Genomic DNA, 20,264 nt, shown 5'->3' with positions numbered 1-20,264 from the left:
ATGCTGCTTTTTCAGCAGGGCACAGCAATAAAGAGACAGCAAGATGTTCTATAAATGTGCCTTTGGTTCCTATGATAACTGTCTATGGTGTGGAATTTAAATAGTATCTTAGGTAAAACAACAAACAAATTGTGAAAAAGGTCGTTTATTTATAAAACACAGTTTTCACATCACATACAGTGCATCAAAATATAATCTCAAATCTGCAGTGAGATGGGTGGTTCCCTCTTTTAGACACTGAGTTTTGTCATGGAGTGACCAAATGAAATAGTGATGGTTGTCCAATTGTGGTCCTGACCTGTTCTTTGTTAGGTGTTGGACACCCAATGTATCCGCTGGAGCGGGAGATGGAGGAAGAGAGGAAAAGAGTTTGTGAGGAACAGCTTGGACTGTCTCCATTTGACAGAGAGAGAGAACTCCTCCTCAGGTATGGCTGTTAGTTTCCAGTTGAATTCATGTTTTTTTCCACAGTCAGTTGTTTCTATGAAAAAAGTCTAACTTTAGCATTCTGCACTGTAGTTTTATTGCCTTAGAGAGTAACACTGTGCCATTTTGATGGCCTTCCCTCAGAGAAAACAAAGACAGAGTTGAGTTTGCCAGAATCCACCCCTCCAGTAGTTGCCATGGAGATTTGACCTCACACCTTATTGTGCCAGGCGGTGGCCAATTAGGCACTGAGCCATCTGCTCACGCCCACCCCACCCATCATCACTGGATGCCTCGGACAGGAAGTCCCTCCCTTTGGATGGGACACTCTTATGGTAAGCAAATGCCAATTTCTTTTATTGATTTGATGGTATTAGATTACAAGTAGGGTTAGGGTTAGTTACAATATACTAACCCTAACCCTAATTTCTGCATGTGAATTTTAATTAGTAGTACCCTAATAAATAATCAATGAATTGGCCATTACTTTTGAAACACAAGTCAAAATCCTAATGTCTCTGTTCAGGTCTCAGTCATGCAGCATTGCACCAGAACTTGACCCCAGGCTTCTCTACAACCATGCCAAGCCCCTTGCAACCAGTCTTGCCCCTGCCTCAGGACCCTTCCGCCGCCCTGGTGGTATTGCCAACAGAGCCAGTGGCCCATCCTGCCACCCATCATCTTGGTAAAATGACATATATTGTTAAATTGCCTTTTGCCCCACACAATGGTCAAATAGAAATTCTATATTTGGGTGAACTTTACTTTTTAATAACCAGACAGTTACATCAATTGAATCCACGTCCATTGGTTCTGTTTCAAAATTCAACACTAAATTCCTTCCCCTTGGGTCCAATGTCCCATCCCCCTCAGCAAGGTTTCATCTCATCCCCTTCTGCCCCTGTATCAATCTGTAATCATTATTGTGAAACGCTTCACTAAGCCAAGCAGGCATTTACAGCACATTGTAGTATGGACTTAATGGGAACAGTTTCACAAGCGGCCCTAATGCACACTCTGAATGCGCAAAGTGGAATTATTCAAACTGTTTAAACAAATTATCATTTCAAGTAGATAGCTCGCGTATTTGACTTTGAGTGTGTGTGGGGGGAGGGGGGGGCGTATGCATAGATAAGCATGCGCGAGTGAGAGAAAAATGGAGATCTAAAGTCACTGTGTGGGTGTACGTTTCAGGGTCTGTTGGTTTAGATTAAATTTGTATGAATACGTTAGTGTTCGCACAGCAGCAGTATTGGCCCAGGTGGGCTTTTAGGAGTCTCTTTTGTGTCAACGTGGAAGGTGAGGGGTACAGGGAAAAATAATAATTTAGGGATAAAAATGTTTTGTTCTATTTTATTCATTTTGCACAGTGGCACATCTTTTTTTTTCTACTTTTCAATTGGTAAGGATTCACAATTTTCTGTTTTTCCAGAATTGGGAGAGATCATATATTTATTTGCATTCTTAATTCTTTTTTTTACTTGGCCATCCTCTAAGGTTTACCGTTACGTTTAGTTAATTTTAATCTCACAATTATTATTATTATTTATGACATATTCTATAAATATAAGAATGTTGTTTTTTGTTTTATCTTTATGTGTTGGCCAACGTAGACGGTTTTATTTATCAGTAAAGAGCCATCAATGTGAAGTGAATTTTAATAAGATTGTATCACTACTCTACCTGTACATTGAGTTACTTTAAACTAAATGAATGTTTAAAGTTGTGGTCCACTATGATATCATATTTTAAACTTTAGTTCATGTGTAATATAAATGTGTGTACATAAACAACATCACTAAATGGAAAATGCTCAAAGTTTAATGCAAAGAGAGACATTGGCTTTTACAGAGTTAGCTTAGCAAAGCCTACAGCGAATAAAGTTTGGAGACTACAAAAAAATACAACCGGGCTAGTGAGATCACAAGGGCCTCCGGTTATGCTTACTCACCCCGTGCATCGAAGGGGCGTGGCCTGAGACGTAATGTTATAGCAGAAAAAGCTAAAATGCTGCTATTTCCACAGAACTTGTTCTGTTTCTGTATTTGGGTATTTGGGCTGTAAAGGACACGACATAAAGATAGAAGTGCTTACAGTTTTAATTATGTTCCAGACAATTATATATATATATATATATATATATATATATATATATATATATATATATATATATATATATATATATATAGCTAGCATTTGATAAAGGAGAGCTTTCAGAATCTCTCCCAGTTCAGTGCTGGATTTGATTAAAACTCCTCCATCCGACAAAGCTGTGAATTTTGAGCCACAACCTGTAAGTGTTTTAAATTGTTAAACTGTATCAATTACATGCACAGGATGTAAACAAGAATGAAAAAAGGGGAAATGCTATCTCTCTATGCAGGTTGTGGGGTTCTCTGTTGTGCCATGCTGCCTGAGAAAAGTTAGGATGTGACATCCTTTTAATGGTTTTAAACTGTATTGCACTCTGCCTTGTCATGCCACGCTGTGCCCGGCTGTGCTAACGTGTCTGCACAGTTCTGGGATTTGTGCTTTGATTTGTTGTGCGTCTCTGTATGACTTTCCACCCTATTATACTGTGCCTTGCTGTGCAGTGCATCATTGTGTGGCTTTTTGCTGTATTGTGCTGTGCTCTGCTGTCCTGTGCTGCATGCCTCTGTACGGCATTCCTCCTCCCCACACTGGCTGTGAAATTTAATTAGCTCTCTGCTCCTTAGCGTCACACTCCCCTTTCCGCAACAAAGAAGGGAAGTGCATCCATTGGATCCCTCCCTAGGGAAACATAACCCTGTCCCAGTAATCTTTCCCAAACAAAGGTCCTTGCCATACATCAGGGAAGGAGGGGCGGAGAATATGCAGCATGCAAAACCAAATGGCTGAAAGAAAAACATATTGTGTTGAAATTTCTGTGGGCTGAGGCTCAAGGCTGAGACTAAGTGCTTTGCACAGCTGCGCTTCATCCCTCTACACTCTCTCCCTCTCTCTCTTTCTCTCTCTCTCGCGCTTCCTCCGTCCTTCCCATCTGATCAGCTTGTTTCAGAAATGACCGACTCCTTTCAAATATCCTGCTCGCTTAGTGAATAAATGGCACAAAAGTGCTTCTGTGAGATGCCCAGTCACACATAGGCAGACTTTCACCAGAAGCAAAATGTCTGGTCCACAATTCAGCTCTTTCGTGTTGTAGTAACTTACCTAAAACATTTAAATTCTGGCATGATCTGGAGTTTTAAAAAACGCCCTTTCTTTGCGTTCTAGAAAAGGAAGTCATAGCAGTTCAGAAAACTATGGTGTAAAATAAATAATAAGGAAATTGTCATTTTTAAAACACTCCAGTGTAATTCCAAAAGCTTTCCTTAATTCTGTAATGCTTTCCCTAAACATCCAGAACATAAGTGCCCACTGATTTAAGCCGGTATCTTGTAAACTCAACTTTGTTTCCATTTATTTAGCATAAGCCAGTCATATTGGAGTTGGCCATTTTAGTTTAACTGTTATTATTGACAATTCTCAATCAGAGAGTTATTGCAAGTGAGGAGAAGACAAACCATAATACATTAATTTCACAATATTGAAGAAAAAATATTGGGTGGTAATTAAACACATTCCTTACTCTCTGAACCACATTCAGAGGCAAATAAAGAAAGTAAACAACAACAACAAAAAGCAAAGCAATACAAACAAACAAAACTATAACAAATAAAAAAGTAAAGTAAATAATAATAATAGTAATAATAAATTAACAAGTGACACCTAAGTGACGCCTAAGCCATTACTGTTAAATGTCAGATATTAGATAATTTATTTTCCTAATACTCTTTTGGACGAGTTTTTATCATTCAAAAGCAAGAAAAAAGACAGATACGGACAGGGTTAGATATGTTAGACGGGTAACATTAAATACATTTGTTTTTATCTTTAAAATTTCTTTTAAAAATACAACAAAAAAGGTTGCAAAATTGTATATAAATCTTCTGTTTTGCCATTAATTGTACATCTAATTTTCTCTATTTGATAAACAGGTCATACATCCAATGACAGTAGTTAGGTGGAGAAGGCTTTTTCCAGTTAAGTAGTATAATTCTTTTGCAATTATTAAGCAAAAGGCTAATACACTTGACTGCAAACATGACATCGATACATTTGTAGGATTAAGTCCAAACAGTGCCACTAAAGGACATTGGTTCAACTTTTAGAAGAAAAATATCAGAGATTGATTTAAAAATTGATGTCCAATAAGAAATTAACTCTGGACAAAGACAAAAGGTAAGATAAAGTGTAGCTGGAGCTGGTCGGCATCTGTCACAAATAGGATCAATTTCTGGGTTTATTTTAGACAGTTTAACCTTTGTTCAATAAATTCCGTGTAATAGTTTAAACTGTATCAGTAAATGACGAGCACAGATAGAAGTAGTATGTACACGACGAAGAACTTTGCACCATTCGGGTTGTCAATTTTAGTTTGCATTTGTGCATGCAATATGTATCAGATGGCCTGTGGGCTCTACCAGGACAACAGATGACCTTAAAGCTTCAATGTCTGTCTCCCCTCCTTAAGAGTTTGTCCCTGGGTATAACATCTGTGCTCCTTTTTAAGGCCAACACCCATCACCTAACCCTTATTACAGGCTTAATAACCAAGCGCAAGCTCTTGTGAATGAGTGAGCCATTTGGGAGTAGACCCCTCTTGGCCGCTCTCAGCAGGCTGTCAGGAAGGTCTTGTCAGGGGAGCCACATTCATGTGACAGTTTGAGACTGCAGCGCTGAATCGTCTTGACTGGCACTGCGGCTTTCATGAGCCAGAGATCAGGCAAGTGTAGCTGGTGAGCTCACTGGTGACCATCGTTTTGCGTTAATCCACTGAGGTATGGCCAGGCGAGCTGTGAGTGCATGGGGCAGATGATGTAAAAAAGTTTTCATTCACTCTATACCCACGGGTTGAGTACGCAACTTGATGAGGAAAGAGATGTGGAAATATGAAGGTTTTCTACCCTTGGGACTGAGGATGACTTTTGCAAAGAAAAAAGAGGGACGGAAAAGGGGTGGAATCTTATAGCCGTAAATCAATAGGCCTTCAGAGCGATAAGTGAGACTTGCCTTGAGGCGAAAGAAAAACCTTTGTTCATACTTTTCTCATTCCTGTATCTCTCTCTCTCTCGCTTTCTCTCTGTAGATGTAATGGAGCAGCAGGGACTGTGGCCCCCTGTTTATGGAGCCCGAGGGCCCACCTCACACATGCAGCATCCCGCTGTCTATTCCCGCTCCCAGTTTCTACGGCAACAGGAACTCTATGCGCTGCAGCAACATCAGCACCAGCAGCACCGTGCAGCCCAGGCTATGGAGTTGGCACACAGACACAGTCACTCACAGGTAACACATGGAGGAGGATTTGTACACACGGTTAGCCCTGCTTCCTCATACACCTCAAGGTGATTTCCCAGCAGCTATTTCTCTGCGTCTTTCAGCAGACCTACCCAGGGCGCCCGAGGTTGTGAAAGGCCTGTTATTCCTGCTCTCAGAAATTCATAGCAGTTTTAGCCAAAAGAATGGCCAGCTTTCATTTTCAAAATGCATTTGAATGTTGGATGTTTTGAAAGAGTGGGATTCTTCTCAGGAACGGGGCCGGATTCAGCTTTTATCTGACTTCTTTTGTACAAAGAAGCAGAGCAGAATGCAAGTGAACAGTGGATCATTAGCACCCATTGTACTGCATCCCTGGTGGATGTCCTTACGTAAGAAACCTGAGATGACTGAATCATAACTAGCTCCATGTTAAAGTCCATTTTCCATATTTAATGCATTTCAGATTTGAAAACCAGGAATAATGTTGACATGCATAGTGCTAGACTTCACAATGTTGCTGTAGTATGCTGGTAGTCTCTTAAATATCTTGTGTTTCTGCAGAGGAAACCTGAAGATCCCCCGATCGATCTGGTTGAGGGACCATCTGAACCCCGCACACCCAAACACACCAAGCCTTTCTCTGTTGGACCTTCCCCTAAACCTCCCCCCTCCTCCTCATCCCCTGGGGGCTGTGCTTCTCGTCTTTCACCCTGCTGTCGCTCACCCGCCCCACGGTCCCACCTCAAGAGTACACCCTGCACACCCTGCCCTGAACCCAGCCCAGCCGTGGCTGCCCCTCGCTCCCCAGCGCTCAGCCCCCATTCCACCCCCCACCACCTGCCAAAACCTGCTGAGTCCCAGGACAAGAGAGGCGAGGGCCAGCCACCACAGGACTACCCTCAATCACTGGAGCCTGGTGAGTTGGAAAATGACACCATTTGTAAATGTTATTTAGGCCTAATCACAATTCTGTTTTGTACCCCTTCCCGCCGGCCCTTGAAACAGAGAGTGTAAGGGCTTCAAAATGTACCACTAAGAAATGGGACAGCACTACAACACCAGCACACATCATCATATGTCATCGCAATCTCTTACTTCTTATGAACTCGACAATGGTGACTGCTGTAGTTATTGCAGTTGCATTATTTTTGGTATTTATCTTCAGGATATCACTGAAGGCATATATTATGTTATCATGATGATCTAATGTGGCGATAAGATCGTAACTGTATTGTGCATTTACACCATGGCCATTTTCATCTATGTAAACACACTAAAAACAACATTAACATTATAGCAGACACTGTAAAAAGTTCATTCCCAGCCACTCGACTTTTCTGACGGGGGATTCGAGTCTCATCGAGTGTCATAACGTTGTGGGGCTGATATACAGGAGTTATTATTAGGGATTATAGACAGCAAAATTTAGCAGATATTATTTTAGCCTTTTTTTTTAAAGCATGGCGGTAAAACACGATTGCCATTATGAATATATTAAAACATGTGCTTGTTTGTTGTAAAAATTCATAATACATGACAAAAAATACAAATTTCTACATCTCTTTGCTTCCTTGAGCACCTCTTGGTTTCGAGTGTGGTCCTGTAAAATCTCAGTTTCAAGGGCTATCAAGCCCTTCCCTGTAGCCCCACGCCTTTAAGATAAAGAGAATTGGAACACCCCTACCCCTTCACTTGAACGAGCAAAACAAGGGGGGTTAGGGGAAGGGCTAAAGCCTGGTTTATACTCGACGCGTTCGCTAGATCGCTTGAGTGCGCACGGCGAATGTGATGTCATCGCTGTGTTTGCAGAGGTTCGCTTTGGGTGCGTATGGCATGATATCAGCTGGCGGAGTGCACAATGATAATCAGATGACCAATAATTCTTGGCTGGAAATTGCAACAGTATTGAGAAAGGAAGAAAGTTTTTGAAAAAGTTTAGAAAAACTTGAGGGATAAATTTGTTAAAACCAATAAGAGAGGCCATGGCAAAAGTGGAGACCTGGGTGGTTTTAATACACAATTACAGAATATGTTTTGTTACAGAATATATAAGTGTATTTTTTTTGCTTTTAGTCCTGCCATAATAAAAAATATACTTGTGGAGTAACGTTAACCCATGCTCTGTCATTAATATTTTAATAAATTTTAAAACGTGATGTATCAAAGTTTGAATTTTAAAAATCTTGAATGGTTATAAAAATCTTTATCTTCATTAAAATAATTTATAAAAATAATTAGTTTAAAAATCTTGAACAATATTAATATAATGATGTAGTTTCGCAAACTTCCTACTTCTCTGTTTATCTGTCTGACTTTACGGTGGGTTTCTTTTGACCGCCCCCTGTCGTTTTAAAGAATATCACAACGGCGAATGCGTCAAGTATAAAAGCCTCATCCATTTCGTAAGATGCGAACACATGCTAACATGAGTCAGACTATAAAAAGCAATGGACTTGTTTATTTGGAGTAATAATTGATTCTTTAATAAAAAGGGTGAAGAGAATGAAGAATAAAGCCAGAATAGTGCTTTCATCTAGCTCCCTTCCTATCCGAATGCCCTCGTATTTGCGTCAGGATAAAAAACAGAGACTAGAGGAAAGAGGCCGGAACATTTCATTTCATTCTCAAGGTTAGGGTCTTGCCATCGCGTCTGGCTCCACAAACCCCTGGGGGAGAGGGAGTGAAGTGAAGGAGAGAAGAAAAAAAGAGGAGACGGCCAAATAGAAAAAGACCCTGACCACAGGGACAGTCAAAAGAAGAGAGAGATATTTTGTTGCAGATAAGATACACAGGGCCTTTTGAAGGACTTGTTGCCCTTTGATTACTGAAGACAATCATCCTGTCATGTGAATAGGAGTGCAAGCACTGCCTTTTCACTTTGTATTTGTGTCTTTACACTATTGTATCCATTTGTGACACATTTGAATGTGCAAGAAAGCACAGATGCTGTGGGGAGTGGCCTGCCATACAAGGTAGGTGCGATAGAGACAGACAGAAAACAGTAGGGAGGTCAGCGAGACAGCAGACAGGGCCTCTCTTATCCTTCAGAGGTCCTTGAGTGCTGGCTGGCGGAGGGATACGCATTCATCTGGCGGATGGATACCATCAATAACACAATGCTGAGGTGACAGGACTGGCTGTGCAATCACACCAAGACACCATGCTGTCATCAATATACCGAGCAACGCTGCAGATCTCATATAGGCACACACACATACTTGCTCTTTCATTCACGCAATGTTCCCTGTCCAATTGTTTGCACTCGTGTGCCAGACGAGACGAATACACACTTTCACTTAAAGACTAATTTATACACAAACATTCCTCCGTGCACTCTTTCTCTCTCACAAACACTGCATCCATAACAACTTGAACATAATTCAATATTCATGGAAAATTCGCTCATGCCTGTGCCATAGCCTTTATGGCGCCGGCTCCATTATGAGTGTGAGTTATACTAGATAAACGGAGCGAATGGTACACACTGTCGCTAATGCTTCTGTATACAGCATATATATCACCCCTCTCTGCACTTCAGCGGCAGGGGGCCGTGCCCCTTAACTGACAAGGTCATATTGTGATGTGTATTACAAATGAATGGTAATGGCTTGCTGGTTCGCTGTGCGCTGAAGTGTGTTTCAGGAGCAGTTAAATCTTTATGCTTGTAATAGAGTGACTTCAAACAAGGTTGAGGAGCCCAAACCAACATCAATGTTTATGGAAACACTCAATCAGTTTTATTCTCATTTTTGTCTTGTAGATCTCCCTCCTGGCTACACTTACCCTGCCATTGCCATGGGTTACAAAGGTGGACCCTCTCCTCAAGAAGTCCAATTGGCTGAGCATGCAGACTTGGAGGCGGAGCAAGCAGAACCTGCTGAACCTGCACCCCGGCCACACCCCCTTTCTCCCAAAGGGGAGGAGCCTTTGTGCCACACTGGAGTCGGCTCTCCCATTAGAATATCCAAGGAAATAGAGGATGTAGAGGAGGAGGGTGAAGTGATAGAAGATGGAAAGGTGGATGAGGGGCAGGTGGATGCCACTCTTTCACAAACTTCACTTTGCCCCACCACTGACTCCTCTGTTGCAGACCCCTTTTCAGACAAAGCAACCACGATACCCAACAGCCAGACATGTGGAATAGTTAGCCCAGCGCCAGCTGAAGACAACAATGAGCGGGATAAGGACCTACAAGTCCCCATGATAGTTCCCTTGACCACCACACAGAATTCACAGTCTGCGGAACCTACCAAACATGACCTAGACAGGACTGCTGAGGATGTGTGCACACCTCCCACTGACTCATCCACTCCACCGTTCTCCCCCTGCCCTGTGCCCTCTGATCTGGGGAATCAGTATCCTGGGAGCTGCATATGGAGTTTGGAGCTGCTCATCGCAGCAGCACTATGTGCTACACGAGATGCACGTATGGCAACCCCTGTACCAGTGTCGGGGAACGCAGTGGCACCTAATTATGGCATAGAATTACTGAGTGAACTGGCAGAGTTGGAACAATCCCAACAGCAGAGGAACAACACAGGAGAGAACGGTAAGGACAAGCATACACATGCCCACAATACTGAGATTATCAGTCAGTGAATATAGACTATTCATTGTTCAATTCTTGATTGTTACTCATTTTTTAATCTCTATGCAAGTGTACAATGATTTTCAAGATTTTGTAACTGGTAAAGGACAATGAGGTTAATGAAAGACTTAAGTTGCCCTTTACAGTATATTTCTGTTTGTGCACATCTATTAATGTTCTAGCTAATCAAAAGGGCCAGGGTTATGGTTACATGCATCTTTTTTCCTTTTTTGTTGTTAATTGGATTGGATGGAGGCAGATCTGAATGCAAGTTTGTAGTTATTTGAAAGTTGCAGGTTTTAAGCCCACCATAAGTTAGAGACATTGTTTGCGATCCTCGAATACATTTGTTTTGAATTTTTTTCAAGGAGCCCTAAAGAGCCCCATTTTGCATTATAAAAGGTCATATTTTGGTTTTGGGGGTCTCCAACAACAGGCTGATATGCATGCAAGGTCAAAATACACTTTCATTGTGTTATAATATGCATTTATTTTTACCAAATTATGCCAACGACTCCCATATGATTATTTCAGTGATTCATTTGTTCCCAAACCCCGCCTTAGCGCAAAGCTAATCTGTGCTGATTGGACCGATGACACAGTCTGTTGTGATTGGTCGACTGCGTTCAGTGCGAGACAGAGAGAAATGCCCACTACGGTTATAAAGTGGCAGAGAGTATGTGAGAGTCCAATGCATGAATGCAATGAAGCAATGCAGTTAAATTCCAGCATATTACTCTAATCTTAAACCTAACCCCAAGTAATAACAATGACACACATTCAGTAATAATCCACACAGTGGCAAAAGTTAAACTGTTTTGAAAATTGACCACGCTGTGCGTGTGAGGAACAGCTGATGGTGGCCATAGCAACAAACAGCAGGAGATCGCGAGTTCAAAAACTCATTTAAATTGGTAAAGGAAGAAGCATGCATCGTGTTTTCAACGTGATTTTATCTGAATAGACCCATGAAGGTTTATCCTGAGAGATACGGTACAAACACTGTATGTGTACTGCACCTTTAAGGCTAGTCCTTTATGCCCACTGTTTCCACGTGCCTGTCAGTACTTTAATCTCCTCCCTCGGCTGCTTCAGACCCCAGACAGACATAAAGGAAGCAGATCTCATGGAGCGTTTGTGAGAAATGCTACAGTAAGAACTTTACCAATGAGGTTGATGCATTTGTTGTGGTGTTGCAACGATGAGTCACACACAATGTCATTACAAAGTTCACGCACACATGCAGATACACACACACAGCGCGGACACGCGCACACACACAGACAGTGCGCTCCTTTAGCTTTGCACTCTTGTTGGACAGCAAATGTGACAGGATACAGGTTAATCTCCACTGCTGTATGGATATCTGTTATGTTAATGTATAAAAAACCTGATTTAACGTCCACAAACCGGGATTAAAGCATCTTCTTTTATAATTGTTCTGACACGCGGCTGTGGTGATAAAGTTAAGCTGAAGTATATCGCTCTAATTCGTTACACACATGCACTGTTTTAAAACATTTTAATCTTGTAAAACTCACTCTTGATCACATTTGATGATGATTGCTGATCGTAATAAACTGAACTGACCTTTTATTCCTGGTTGCTTTGCGCACGCCCTGTCTTGTTGATATGATTATATGCGTTACAATTCAGTGGGCGGGGGGGGCCCCCACTCCTACGTCAAGTTGCGGTCGGTCTGAAAACCGCACCAATTGGTCCACCGTTTTTATGTTGTTAAATTGAAAAAAAAGGACTGTGTGTGTTTATATCACCCCAATATGACGGTCTATACACTATACCTGCACTTATGACTGTCCAAAGAGCTTGAAAAGTAGATTTTTCACCATAGGTGCCCTTTAATTATTCCCCAATTTCATTTAGTTTCATTTTTCCCAACATACACCTCATCAACTCCCACAGGTTCAGAAGGCTGTCCATCTTGTAGCATTTCCAGCACCAACAGGTTTACAAAAGGTAGTTAAAAAGGCCAGAGATATGGCCATTCTGTTCTTTCACAATAGAAAGCACAGCCAATCACACACAATTTAATTCCTCATCAGTGATTTGCATGAGCGGTCTTGTAGCTCTGTGATACAGGCAACAGGGGAAGACTGTGACAGAGGCTTTCATTTTTTTTCAGCATAAAAAGAGGTGCAAAAAATAGGGTTTTCAGTCCAACCAGATCTCCAGGCTTTGTGTGAAGGAAAGATAACAAAGCTCCCCCACCACCTCCCCAATACCGCCATCCTGACAATGTGTGCAGACACACACCGAAATACACACAAACGCTAACTCTCAGCTGACCGTCCAGCTTTCCACTTTCATTGGAACACACACACACACACACACAAACACACACACACACACACACACACACGCACACACACGCACACACACACACACACACACACACACACACACACACACACTCACTCGACTGTGTGCTAGCTTGTGCTTCTGCCTTCTTTTCCTGCCTACAGATCAAATGCTTCCCGGCCTTTTGGGGCTCAGAACTTCCTGTGGGAGAGACTAAGACGGAGCACTGAGGAGGGGGCTGTGTTTTTAAAGGGCTTTAGCCTGTCTTAAAAGGCAGCTCTAATGATAGCTAGTTCCCCCCGGGTCTGCCGTATTGGACTGTGTCCACTCAGTCTTCCTGAGGGACGGCTCCCCTGCCCCTGCTCCTCAAACCTGTTTGATCACTTTTATAAGCCTCATTTTAGATGGAAAAAAGCCCCAGCGCTTTCCCACAGCTCTCAGAGTCCCTCAGTGCGAAGTTGATGAAATAGTAAAAACAGCTGATCTTTTTCCTCTCAGGACGACAGTGCTTTTGTCGGCTAATTAGGCCCCATTGTTGTGAGTGCTGTTTTAAAGGCTTGTTGCTTTTCCAGGGACCGTTTAGGGTCTCCCTGCCAAAGGATGTTTTTATTTACGCCAGCATTCTCTAGCAGCTGAGAAATCCCCAATACACACACTGCACAGGGAAAAAAAAATCTAACCACATTTGACGCTGTGCGTCCTTTTAGCTGTATGCGTGTGTGAGTGTGCGCATTTTCCACCCATATTATTATAGGGATGTAATCTGCTGTGTAATTCTTGTCTTAGCAAGCTGCACTAAAGGGACTAATAAGAGAATATGATGAAGCTCTTTGCAGCGGAGGAGAAGTCATCAATAAACACACCCGCCGTTGAATTATTAAAGAACTGGAGGTGAGGTGGCCACGCGGGCTGTCAGGGCCCGGTCTCTCGCCAGCTAAAGATTTTATATGTGATTGGGTTTACTCTTCAGTGATTTACAGATTTGATTTCAAGCATCCTTATCTATGGCAGACGTCTCGGGTGCTCTGCTAACATTCCTTGCGGTGTTCTGGGCATTGTGAAGTACAGACAAATAACGTGATAAAATTATATAGATTTTGAGAGGTTCTTTGAAGTATTGTTGGTAGTTGTTATTGATTGGTCAGTGATACCACTGTGTTACTGCTCTTTTTTTCCACAGATCTCTCTCTAGGCTAAATGCTCTCAGAGAGTGTTATCTCTCTTCTCTCCTTCCCTCTCTCATTTTCATTTCTTTTTTAAGCCTCAGCTTTCCATCCCTCTTGTGCGACTTGTTTTCATTTTATCACTCTATCCATGTGCCGTTCCATGGCTCCAGACCCCACCGCTCTCATTACAGTAGGGGCGATGGGCATCGATTTCAAAAAGACCACCACAGGGCTAAAAGTGGCACAATGATTTTAGCCAGGTGGGAAACTGAAGACCCTCCCAGACCACAAATCCAGTCTTCCTCTGCTTTCTTTCTTTCTTTTTCTGTTTCTTCACTTGTTTCACTCACTTTCCGTTTCAGCTGAGAGATTTTCTTCATGCAGTTATAATTATTATTAAAGCAGGTACAACCTGTCATTCACATCCCCCTCCCTTTTTTAGGCATATGTCCAATCATCTTTTGGAAGCTGTTTGGACAGAACTGTGTGCAGGTATAGTGTGTCCACAGTCATATTGGGGTGATATAAATTTCCTGACGTTAAAATAGGATCCAAATCCCTCCCATTTTGAGGCCCACCACAATGTGACGTAGGAGTGTGGCTTCCTCGCCCACCGAACTGATAGACAGCTGTGTATTAACATGTCTCCGTATTAATGCATATGATCATATCAACAAGACAGGCCATGCGCACAGCAACCTGAATTAAAAGATCTGTTCAGCTCTCTGTGATCATCAATCATCATCAAATATGATCAAGAATGAGTTTTTCCAGTTTAAAATGTTTTAAAACAGTGCATGCTTCTAATGAGTTACAGCGATTTTACCATCTTCACTAATCACCACAGTCGCATGTCAATGCAATTATAAAAGAAGATGCTTCAATCCTGGTTTGTGGATGTTAAATCAGGTTATTTTGTACATTAACGTAAGGATATCCATACATCAGTGGATATTAACATGTATCATTTGTCGTTACTTTGTAATGACATTGTGTGTGACTCATCGTTGCAGAAAGGCCTGAATTAACACCACAGCAAGTACATCAAATAATCATTGAGAAAGCTCATACTGTAGTATTACTCACAAACGTTACACGAGATCAGCTTCCTTCATGTTTGTCACTGTGCTGTTTATCTGACGCAGCCGGAGATTGAGGCACACTCTGACAGGCATGTGGGAATGGTAGATGGGGTGAACTAGCATTAAAGGCACAGGTAACAAAAACAGCTACAGTGTGTTCAGAGCAGAAAATTCCAATATACTGAAAGGTAAAATAAATAATCTGATGGGTGTTTTGAGCTGAAACTTTACAGACACATTCTGGAGACACAAAAGACATATTTTACATCTTGAAAAAGGAGTAAAGTAGGTTTTTTCTGGATATTTAGTAATTTAAGTATTTAATTAATATTAATGGAAATTAAAACTAATCGTACAGTGCTCAGAATATATAAGTAGACCCCTCACAAATCCATATTTTAAATTCATATTTTAAATAGGACGCTATACAATATTATATTTGTGCATATACATTAGATTAGTCAGTACTGAAGCTAAATCTGGAGCTTATCTGACAAAATAACTTACGATAACGGTCCAAAAACTAGTACAGCCAAATTAATATGTTATAGAAAAATATTAAATACAAATTTAAAAAAGAGGAAAAATCAAGAGAAGCAAAAATATAACAAAAAAAAATTGTTGAATTTTTGTAGGTTTTAATGTTTTTTTTTGCAATATTTAGCTTGAATTTAATTGTGCTATCTTTCAATTTTTAAGTATGTTTGGTGACTAAAATATGATTTTAATAAATATATCTGTTTAATAAATCTGTTTTGTTTAAATCCACCAAAATACATTGCTTATAATTACTGAGAAATGGATAAAAATATTCATTTTCAACATGGGGTGTACTCAATTATGCTGAGCACTGTACCGTATATGTATACTTTATATATATATATATATAAACTACAGCAATTTTCATGTCATGGTTTATAATGAGAATCACCTTTGAGAGTAATGCGGTGAAGAATAAAATGTTAGAGCAAAAAGAAACTCTTACTTTGTTCACACAAGTCATTTTTGTAAATGTGTTAGACAGGTCCCTTCGACTGTTACATCTTGCTGTGTTTTCAGCCTCTCGTGACATAAGCGCTTAGTGTTAAGGTTAAAAATAATTCAAAACCTAATGATCCCCAAAATAGGCTTCATTTTAAAAAATACATATAATAATTTTTCCTTTTAAATTTGTAGTGAATGAGATCTGACTTTTTTTCAAGATTCACCGTTTTCTCCCTCCTCTTCTCCTGTCCTCTCTCTTGGTTTTGATCTCCTGCTCTCTGGCCTCTGCGCGCAGGTCTGCTCGTGCACCGCGCTTTTCCCCTCGGAGGAGAAAATTGGATTCTTTCCATGTTAGTAATGAGGGGATGTTTGCGAATAAATAGATAGCTCAATAAACACTTTACTTCTTATTGCCTCTCTCCCCTCCCTGCCTCCCACTTTCCCCCCTATTCAGTCTCTCTCCTCGCCGATCGCATACTGTGCCCCTGCCTTGCCATGACAAAACAGAATAGCGAGCCACGGACGCCCGCTAACACAGACACAGACACTCACACATACACACTCATGCAGTCTTCTCAGTATCCCCAGGCCAGCTCTGGCTGTCATGAATATTCAAGCCTCATTGGCTGAGTGGAGACTGAGCATGTGGCCTGCCCTAATGACAGTGATAAATGTTGAGAATTCGCCCTTCTTCATCTCTCTCTCTCCCTCGCTCTCTCTCTTTCTCTCTGTAACATGGCTCCTGGCATCTAAGCCTCATGTACAGAGATAAGCTCTCTGGTTAATAGCTATCATCATTGCTCATTCAGCCTCTGAAAGCACAAAGTGCTGTCAGGAAACAGCGGCGTGCTTAGAGGCGGCTTTGTACCGTTTGAGGCTTTCCTCTTTCTCTCTCTCTCTCTCTCTCTGTCTCTCTCTCTCTCTCTTCCACTCTCTTTTTATTTTTGCGCCTTTACAGGTTTTTCCGCTTACATCTTCTGGGACAGACTGGATGTCTGTTTTGCTAGGTCACTTTTGAATATACATGGAGAAGCACAGGCCTCTGTTTGCATCTGTTATTAACATCTGTCTCCGGTGATTCCTGCTAAATGCACTCAAAACACATTTGAAAATGGTCAGAAAACATGAGAGTATACCCAATAGGTACATTACGCCACAGTGGAATGAACCACCAACTTATCCAGCATATGCTTTATGCAGCGTATGCTTTTCCAGCTGCAACCCATCACTGGGAAACACCCATACACTCTCATTCACACACATACACTATGACCTTTATAGTTTAATCAATTCACCTATAGCGCATGTCTTTGGACTGTGTGGGAAACCGGAGCACCTGGAGGAAACCCACGCCAACACAGGGAAAACATGCACGAAATGCCACACAGAAAAGCCAACTGACCCAGCCGGGGCTTGAACCAGCAATCCTTCTTGCTGTGAGGTGACAGTGCTAACCACTGAGCCACCATGTCGCCCTTTATATAATTTATATATCAATATTTTGTTCATTGAGATTCGGTTATAATTGACTTTAGTTTTTTCTTCTGCAGAACACAAAAGAAAACTAAAGTGTTTTATGTTCACTGGAATTCTGAAATCTCTTTTCACACACAAAAATATCATGTTGTGTACTGCAGTAGAAAGAAAGTCATACAATCTTGGAATAACATAAAGATATGTATATGATGATGGAAAATTCATTTCTGAACAAACTATCGCTTTAATAATTGCACCTTGGAGTTTGCGCTTTGTTTTTAAATCAAGTTCAGATTTGCTTCAAATCTCATTAAACACATCTGCACCAGTTAATCAGGATCTTGAGGATTATTAGAAACTCCCAGGGTTGCTTGTTGGAGCCAAATTCTTCAGGAAGTTAGATTTTGAGGAATAGGATTGGACATCCTTGTCCTAGACAGATATCTTCCTGTATCTTTCTCTTCTGGCATTGTAATAGTGTATATGCAGAAGTATGCAGAAGGACTTGCAAATTTTTCAGTAACCTGGGTTAAACGCTTCTGGTGAACTGTATGTGGTTACAAAATCATCGCGTTTAAGGTCTGTTTTCTTTGAAACTTCACTTCTTCACTGCCTGATTCATAAAGGATTTAAAGTGGGTCTCCGAATGTACAAAAAGCACTGCATTAAATAAATTTTTTTTTCCACGCCATGTCTTTAAAATATAAATGTATCTTATCCCATTATTTCAATGGAGTTTCAGTGCTAGCCAGTGCTAGCTGATCCTGACAGGCGCGTGCGTGTAAATGGCTTATCATCTTTTTTTACGCTTGAACAACTAAATGAATGCCCAAGTCTATTTAACTGATTGTGTTTTATTTAAATTACAACATCGATGCTGTAAAAGGGACCACATGAAATTGAAAAAAGCCACATTAATCGTTCACCGGAAGTTTATTGGTATGGGAAGAAACACTAGGTGTGCATATACCTCATACAAGTGGAGATGATGTGATGTATCCTTTAATGTCTTAATTTCTTCTTATTCTGTGCAGATGAAGACATGTTGACCTTTGATCTCCAAAGTTTGGCAACCCTAGCTGCCGCCCGGGCTTTAGAGCTGGCTCCGCCTATACCAGCAGACTCAACCCCGCCTCTTCGCAGAATACTCAATCTGCGCAAGAAGTGCAAGTGGACGCCTCGCTCTGAACCGGTAAACTTAACTCATTTTCATTTATACTCTATATGTTGACTTGCTTGTACTGTTTGTTGTACATTTTTATAGTAGTCTAGTTTCTCTCCTGTGAAAATGAAATAAGTATTCTGCTCAAAAATACATGATTTCAGTTTAAGGCTCCAAGTTTAATTGAAATAAAACCAAATTGTACTATGACTTAGCAAAACACAAACACAGCAATTTATGATCCAGTGTTTTCAGCGTTTCAGTTAGCAGTAAATACAGCAATACGAAGTCCATCATTTGGTATGGGATTGGTCATTTTCGCTTTTTTCACTGTAAACTGTGCAATAACCTTTATTCACTTTTAAAAAGTATAACTTTAACAGTATTTTAGTGTAAAAGGGAAACTTTTTTACTGTAACATTTTTTACAGTGTATGAATCAATAAAAAAAACTGTTGGTGTTCTTCAGACATTTTCAGAAAGCAAGTAAATGCTTTCAGTGTATGGAAAAGATCATTGTGAACATTATTTAAAAGAACTCCGGTTGTGTTCTTCAATAAAAAAGCAGATCAGCCAGAATGACACAGTGTTGACAGGCATTTAGACGCTGTTAACTGAGATTATTTGTTCCATGTGTAGGTGTGTCCTGTTAAGGCTACCATGGAAACGCTGGACCGGGAGGAGCTAGCGATGCGTGTGCGGCTGGCAGAACTGCAGCGGCGCTACAAGGAAAAACAGAGGGAGCTGGCCAAGCTACAGAGAAAACATGACCACCAGTGAGCAAACCGCAGACCACTTTCACAAATACACACCCTCCACATAGAAATGCACTCTGCACACCTTTCAAAAGCCATTTGCGCACATGCATGGAGAGATCGAACTCTCTTTTCGATCTTTTAGCACGCACACACTCTCAGTCTTTCTCTAGCTCTTTCTCAGTCCCCTCGCAACGCTCTGCTGAGACCACCCAGTGTGTGCTGAGCCCTCTTTGCATAAGCCTGAGCTGTGCTTAAGTCTTTCCTCTAGTCCACTCTAACAATTAAGATGGCTTAGTGTTTCGTTCCATTCAACATCATTAGTGTGAATTAGAGTGATTGACAGGCTGTATGTGTGTGTGCGTGTTTGTGTTTACAGGAAAGAAGAGACCGCACGCAGTCCGGCTCGTCGAGGACCTGGAAGGCCACGCAAGCGCAAGTCCACATCGGCACCCCCTATACCCACTGATGCCCCTAAAAAAGTCAAGTGAGTGTTTCCTTTTGTACTTGTTTTGTACTTGCTTCGTGTATCCATGTATTTGTGAGGGATGCGCTGGCATGAATGAAGTACAACTGACTTTCCTCAGTAGAAATGTGTTTTATATTGTGATTCAATTTAATGAGAACTTCATCTACCCTACTATATTTGTGAACTTTTAGACTTGTGATTGTTCGCCTGGCAGATCACAATTTTTAAAAATAAGTGATTAAATAAATACTAATTGTAAACTTACAGTAACAGTGCTATATTATACTTAGGGCTGAACAATATGGCAAAAATGCAATCGCGAAAATTATTTTCCATATTGAACAATAATGATATATATTTCAATATATGCTATTTAGGCTTCCGGTTTTAAAAGAGTACCCCAACAATAACTGAAGCCTCAAAAATTAGAGCATTCATTAAATGGCATAACATATACTAACCGTGTTCTGTACACTTTCCGCTCTTCCGTACACTCAA

At 41.0% G+C, this 20,264-nt stretch overlaps 1 protein-coding gene across 1 annotated transcript in view; it reads left to right on the top strand.

The window, feature by feature from the left end:
* The window catches only part of bahcc1b (BAH domain and coiled-coil containing 1b), a 152,476-nt gene that overhangs the window by 99,761 nt on the left and 32,451 nt on the right, over positions 1 to 20,264 (top strand). Inside the window, exons 6-14 of the mRNA XM_056470163.1 lie at positions 313 to 427; positions 571 to 761; positions 953 to 1,111; positions 5,597 to 5,793; positions 6,328 to 6,682; positions 9,527 to 10,315; positions 18,416 to 18,573; positions 19,182 to 19,318; positions 19,677 to 19,784. Of these exons, the coding sequence (XP_056326138.1) occupies positions 313 to 427; positions 571 to 761; positions 953 to 1,111; positions 5,597 to 5,793; positions 6,328 to 6,682; positions 9,527 to 10,315; positions 18,416 to 18,573; positions 19,182 to 19,318; positions 19,677 to 19,784 (2,209 nt within the window). The remainder of the gene's footprint in view (positions 1 to 312; positions 428 to 570; positions 762 to 952; positions 1,112 to 5,596; positions 5,794 to 6,327; positions 6,683 to 9,526; positions 10,316 to 18,415; positions 18,574 to 19,181; positions 19,319 to 19,676; positions 19,785 to 20,264) is intronic.

The sequence above is a fragment of the Danio aesculapii genome, chromosome 12 (assembly GCF_903798145.1).
Source record: "Danio aesculapii chromosome 12, fDanAes4.1, whole genome shotgun sequence".
NCBI lineage: Eukaryota > Metazoa > Chordata > Actinopteri > Cypriniformes > Danionidae > Danio > Danio aesculapii.
This window is presented reverse-complemented; position numbering and strand designations above follow the sequence as displayed.